General features: G+C 40.8%; 1 protein-coding gene across 1 annotated transcript; it reads right to left on the reverse strand.

The window, feature by feature from the left end:
* Positions 1 to 565: 565 nt before the first annotated feature.
* LOC128265398 (uncharacterized) lies at positions 566 to 994 on the reverse strand. The gene has a single exon (XM_053001377.1). It carries the CDS (start codon positions 992 to 994, stop codon positions 566 to 568), a length of 429 nt encoding a protein of 142 aa, XP_052857337.1.
* Positions 995 to 6,628: the final 5,634 nt, after the last annotated feature.

The following is a 6,628-nucleotide window of genomic DNA, read 5'->3' on the forward strand; positions in this document are numbered from 1 at the left end:
ACAAAGCTGCATAACAGCCCCGCGTTTGCAGCGCACACCTATGAGCATTTGAATAAGTGCTGGCGGTCTGCTCTAAACATACTCCCCCCGTTGAAAGAGGCACGGTTCCAACCAAATGGGACTCGATGGTCAGAGCGGATAGTTTGGCCCTTTTGGTAAGACCTGACGACGCCGTCCTTTCCGGGTATGACTTCATGGATGCACCCAAGCTGCCATTTCATCGGTGGAAGGTTGTCCTCCTGAAGCCGATTTGGATGTTGCATGTTTTGATTCGCCATTTGCCTCGTTCTTGCAACAGGGACAAATGCTCTCTGGTCCATGTTTTCCAGAAGTACTGCTGCATTTGTGTTACTCTTTGCCAACTGCCTAACCGGCCTTCGCGAAACTTTGTGTAGTTGGAACCTTTTAGCAAATGCGCTGGCTTTAGCACCTCAACGTTTTCTGAAATTGGACAAAGTGGACGGGAGTTAAGAATGACAGAAATTTTATATGCAAAAGAGTTGTCAATTCATAAAGGGCTAAGATGGCTGTACCGAAACTCGGTAGAAGTGAAATTTTTCCGATTTTACAGCCGCCTCAATAGACCACCGAAATGTGGGGCCCGCGGGGGTATGAACTTCCAATCAATCCCATTCGCTAAACAGGAGGAAGTTATCGAAGCCGTGTGCGGTTCGCTCAAAAATAACTCCTTCAGTTCCGCTAGCTCTCGTTTAGCGCCAAGAAAGTTTGTCGCATTATCCCTCCAAATAGTACGTGGACTGCCTCTGAGGCTAATGAATCTTCTCAAAGCTGCAATGAAAGTATCCGTTATGAGATCCTGGACGACTTCCAAGTGCGCATCCTTCGTCGAAAAGCAGACAAAGACGATGATGTAGCACTTGTGGGGTGCTTTGTTCCGGGTTTCTAACTTGTGATAGAACGGTCCACAATAGTCCACTTCTGTGGTGCGAAAAGCTGGGTTAGGCTGAACTCGATCTGCTGGCAGGCTACCCATCACGTGTTCCCAAGCCACAGGCTTCATCCGAAAGCATCTGACGCATTTGTTGATGACGCTAGCCACGAACTTTCGGCCTCCAAGTGGCCAATACCTTTGCCGTAAGGCAGGGAGCAACGCCTGTGCGCGGAAATATTTCTCATGATAATAGACTTATCGCCCTGGTGACCGGATGATCCTTGGGTAACAACATCGAATGCTTGGCCTCGTAGTCCAAGCTCGCATTTTGAAGCCTTCCACCGACACGAAGTTAACCCTCAGAGCTAAGTATTGGCCTCAGAGAAATCAACTTGCTCTTTGGAGGACAAGGCTTGCCTTGGCTAAGAACCTCATACTCCACCGCTATGTGAACCTGTTGAATGCTCCTTAGAAGCAGAACGGTTCCGAAGCTGATCTCGGATGGATGGTTAAAGGTAATGATTTGGCTCTGCAATTTGAAATGAATCGATAAATGTACGCGGAAACACGCTGCAACTTGTCGAATGAGTTAAGAAACTTGCAGTTGATAGATATGTCAGTGCCAACGGTTCCAATTAGCGGCGCTGCATCTAATAGGGAGGGCCAGTTCGACGCTCCTTTCAGTAGAAATGGAGGAACATTTGCCCAAAGGGAGTGCTCCAGCAATTCTTTAGGGGGTATATCCGCGCGATACCACATCCGCCGGGTTCAAGTCTGTTAAAATATGATGCCAAGCCATACCTTCCGTCATTTCCTGGATTTTCGCGTGGAACTCCATCGGAGGTTGCCGAATCCAAGCCAACACAATAGACGAGTCCGACCAGCAGTGAAAGGGTGTTTCCTTAACGTTTACGATAAGCTCAGCCAATAAAAAAGCTGCTGAAAATTCTAATCTTGGTATTGTTAAAGCTTTTAAGGGAGCTACTCTAGACTTGGCGCAAAGTAGATGGGCTTCAGCGTTTCGATTGGCCTCCGACCGCAAGTATAAGCATGCGCCATAAGCTGCTGTGCTAGCATCACAGAATCCATGCATCTCGACGGAAGCCTGCGATTGCATTACGAATCGTGAAAATTTTAGGTTCTGGACGATCGACAACTGAGAGGTCAACTCTCCCATGACGAAAGAAGGGGCTCTGGCAGTGTGTCTTCCGAATCCATGTTAGTGTTCCATAGCGTTTGCAAAAAAATTTTGGATTTTGTAAAAATGGGTGCTATTAAGCCAAACGGATCATAAAATTTCGCAATTGTTGACAACACAATCCGTTTTGTTGCTCGTTGACTTGATAAAATTTAAAAGTTAAAGAGAAGATTATCCGAAGATGGATCCCAGACCAACCCCAAAGCTTTGGCGATAGCTGATCCGTTTAATCAGTTTCTCTTTATCGCGATCAGACGCTCCTTCGAGAGCGCTTGCTTATGACGAATTTGTTTCACCTCTTCATCTGAATCGCCACCAGAGACTAGATCATCCACACAGAAATCTCTACGAACGATTTTTGCTCCAACTTGAAATGATTCCTCTTCATCATAAGAGAGCTGATGCATGGCTCTTATAGCCAAGAAGGCAGCCGGCTTGGTTCCATAAGGTACGAAACACGAACGCTGCGGTACATCTTGCAGATGTCTCCACAAATAGCTACTTTAAAGAATCTAAACCGAAGCCAAATATTAAAGTTTTTTGCTGAATTGTTGGTCCTGCTAGAAGCAAGTTGCTTAGAGCTATCCCAGATGTAGTTTTTGCAGAACCATCAAAGACGACACGAAGTTTAGTGGTAGTGCTTTCAAGCTTCTGAACAGAATGGTGAGGCAAGAAAAATTGTGGCACCGCTGGATCCCTTAATGCGAGAGACATGTGGCCTAAGATGAGGTACTCCCTTAGAAATGCCGAATACTGCGCTTTCAGATTGGGGTTTTTATTTAGTCTTGATTCCAAACTTTTGAAACGACGACGGGCCAATTTAATGTAATTTTCTTTGAAATGTTGTTCGCATCGTAATTCCTCGGCCAGCATCGATGGTTTTTTTGAACTGAAGTCTTCAATCTCCCAAAACTGCTTTACAATGGCAGCCAAGACAGATTTGCGATTTAGCATACTTGACATCCCTCCAGAAACTACCCAACCTAGATGTTTTGAAGTGTGGGCAAGGTGCTATCCAAATGAATTTTCCCTTAAGCGATTATTCCGAGGAACAGACCAGCGCCAATTAAAAGATAAATTCGTTGTGATTGGATGAAATGAGGGTCAGCTAGCGAAATGTTTTGTGGCGTCCTCCATCCTGTAGTATTTATATTGAAATTTGGCTGGTAATCAGTGATACTATGGGCTACAACAGCTGCGAATGACGCACGATAGCTTGCATCCCTGGGCTTTAGCTTTAAAAAGATATGATTTTACAATTGAACATCGAAAGGGTCAGCGATTTTTTCAACGGCTGTTCATAGATTTCCTTGGACCTTATCCCAGATCCAGAAGTGGAAATATCGGTATATTTATTGTGCTCGACCATTTTTCAAAATATGTCTTTCTCAAACCCGTGAAGTAAATAGGTACATGTGCAGTTATAAAATATCTAGAAGCGGAGTTGTTTATGGCATATGGGACTCCTGAAACAGTGGTGTCCGACAACGGCTCACAATTTCGCTCTCACGCTTTTGAGAAATTAGTGCAGCAATACGGCATTACGCATACGCTGACGGCCGTTCATTCACCTCAGGCTAGTGCGTGCGAGCGCGTTAACCGATCTGTAATTTCTGCTATTAGGGCTTATTTTCGACCTGACCAAAAGGACTGGGACGAGTATCTCAGATACTCAGTATATGATTACATCCGATTAAGGAAATTAAATTTACTAGATGATCGTTCTTTGAAATTCAATCGTCAGGATTCAGTTGAAATAGTCGAGATAAAGCTTGCAAGTTAGTGCAGGAAAAGCACGATATAAACGAGAAGCGATATAGTCTTCGATCTAGAGTTGTGTCTTTTGAAGAAGGCCAGGAGATTTTCCGTCGAAATTTTAAACAAAGCTGTTTTCAAACTGGTTACAATGCCAAATTCGGTCCTTCCTTTGTGAAAGCGAAAGTTGAAAGAAAGTTAGGAAACTCTTATTGGAAGATTTACAGGGTCGAATTATAGGTACCTATCATCACTAACCATACAACATGTTGTATGGTTAGTGCTATCATGCAAAAGATATTCGACAATAACGTGTCTTCAGTCGGTATTTGTCTAGGGTAACCCTAGCCAGATTTTCCGGGGGGGCTTTGTAGCGGCGCCTGAAGAACGTTTGTTTGTTTTGGCTTGAAAACTGACGATTATTTTAGTATTTAGCGACCTTCGGAGACTAGCCAATTAGTATTTTTGCGGGTGATGCCAGATAGTTCTACAATCAGCTGTTGCTGAGAAGCTTGTCCTAAGCCGAAATGGCGGATTTTTCAGCTGGCAGAAATTTCTGGAAAAGGCCGAAACCGACGCCGCTTGATTTTTTGAACTTCCTTCTTAATTAAACCGGCGTGGCAGTCAGACGTGTGAATTTTATTCGTTCCCATTCGGCAAAGTGGTGGAAAAAAAAATATACACGCGGTATTTCGAAGTTCTCGCAAAGTGATTTTTCCCGCGAATAATTCAAGCAAAGAAGTGAGTTGTGGGGGTTTTCTCACTAAATATTTTCAAGTGCTGAATTTTCGATTTCTTTTAAAAGGCAGAAATTTACGGTTCCCGGTACGGCCGCCACGGCAACCAGCACGAGCGCATGTGCAAGGGGGCACCCGCCTTTGCCAGCGAACCGCAGTGCCTTAGGGAGCACCCCAAATTTTTATTCAGTGATCAGCAGTTGAAACACTGAACTCTCTCGTTTAATTCAACGAGGAATTACCTCGGCCAAATAATCATATAAGCCAGAAAAAAAAAATGTTCAATTAGATCGGCCCTAACCCAAATTTAAAAAAATTTAAAATTTACGCTTGAGCTCGAGCTTAACCTTATTTGTAACCAAAAAAAAAATCAAGCTTGCAAGAAAATTTTCACGTGCATATCGGCGAACAGGCTACACTGGGAGAAATCCCTAACCATGTGTTAACGTAAATCAAAAAAAAAAAATGTATTAAAAGATTATGTGATTAAATATTGGAGTGACGATAATTATGTTATGAAAAAAAATTTAATTTAATTAAATAATTATAAGATCTAAATTTATGTTATATAAGTTATGATTCATCTAGTGCGCGGCTAATTTACGGTTTCTATCTCCCTGCCAAAAGTTTTCTTAAATTCGTTTTGATTCGAAAAAAAACAAAATAATTATGAAACGTTTATAAGTGCACAAATAATATAATATATATTATATTATATTATATTATTATATAAAACACAACCCATGTCAAAGCAGAAATGCCTTGATTTCTTTTCCAGCCTGCCTGCGTCGGAAGATCGATCGTCCGCCGATGAACCAGCTGTGTGAGTTGTTTTACCTTATTTCAAATTACTAAAAAAAATAAAAAAAGAAAAAAATGAAAACATTTGTGCCTATTAAATTCTCAGAAAGAAAAAAAAAAATATATTTATATATCAATGCCGAAAATTAAGAAAATCATTACTTATAAATTTAACCTTGCCACAAGTGAGTTAAACAAAAAAAAAAAAATGAATTATTTGAATTTACACTGAGAATATTTCCTCTGAAAAAAAAAAATTATTTTAATAAAATTAAAAGTGATTAACTACCGAACCACTGATAAATGATGAAATGAGAATGAATATTAATAATCATAAACGAACAAATTATTGAATTTCCTTTGAACGTAAAACTAAAAAAATTTGAAAATTTATATTGTCTATTATACCCCATACTTATTTTTCTATATTTAAGCACTAGTTTATACTGTCAGCATACATATGTACTTTACATTAACGATTATATACACCGGTGAAGCCCAGTATTTACCCATGAGATTTAACACTTATTATAATTTATCTTTACTCGCCGAAATTCTTTCACCCTGTCGTAAATTATCTAAGAAAGATTAAATATGTTACTTGCGATTGAAATAATTATTAAAATGAAAGCTTAATGAACTAACTAACTGAACTCAGCTGATGTCTCTGCGGTCTTAGGGTATACAAGGGATCACCAGAGTTATGTTCTAGCGACAGGTGGTCATAGGTAGGGTGGGCAATATGCGAGCCAAATTACATCTAAGGCGTCGCGAACAACAAATTTCTCTCTCTTTCTTTTACACTGCCCCCTTTCAATAATTTCTTAAACTTTTCTTTTTTTAAATTATGCATCTTTTCTTCCGGTTAAGTAACTAGCTTTTGATATTGTCGCATGCACGCTCAATTCTGATTTTATTAATAGTAATACGTAGACAGTGTCAAGATCTGTACGAGGAAGACCTCTACCCACCCAAGCCGACGAGCTAGAGCCGGAATATTTAGCGTGCCCAGCCAATACAGATCCTTGAAAACATTTAAAGTACTTTGTACTTTAGTCGAACGTTACACGCTACATGCATTTGCTTTGCTTCTCTAAATCAAAGATTGAGACTCAAGCTTAAAAATCGGGAGCATTTTGGGAAATAATGATCTCTAGCATCGCAAAATAAGCAAATTGGATGTTTTGAGTTAGTAGCACGCGTAATCAGTACACTTGGTTTATATCTATGCATGCTTTTTCCCAC

The sequence above is a fragment of the Drosophila gunungcola genome, unplaced genomic scaffold (genome assembly GCF_025200985.1).
Source record: "Drosophila gunungcola strain Sukarami unplaced genomic scaffold, Dgunungcola_SK_2 000121F, whole genome shotgun sequence".
Taxonomy (NCBI): domain Eukaryota; kingdom Metazoa; phylum Arthropoda; class Insecta; order Diptera; family Drosophilidae; genus Drosophila; species Drosophila gunungcola.

Bases quoted from the DNA above. Each gene is read 5' to 3' on its own strand.
- LOC128265398 (XM_053001377.1), bottom strand. From the start codon at position 994: ATGGGTAGCCTGCCAGCAGATCGAGTTCAGCCTAACCCAGCTTTTCGC.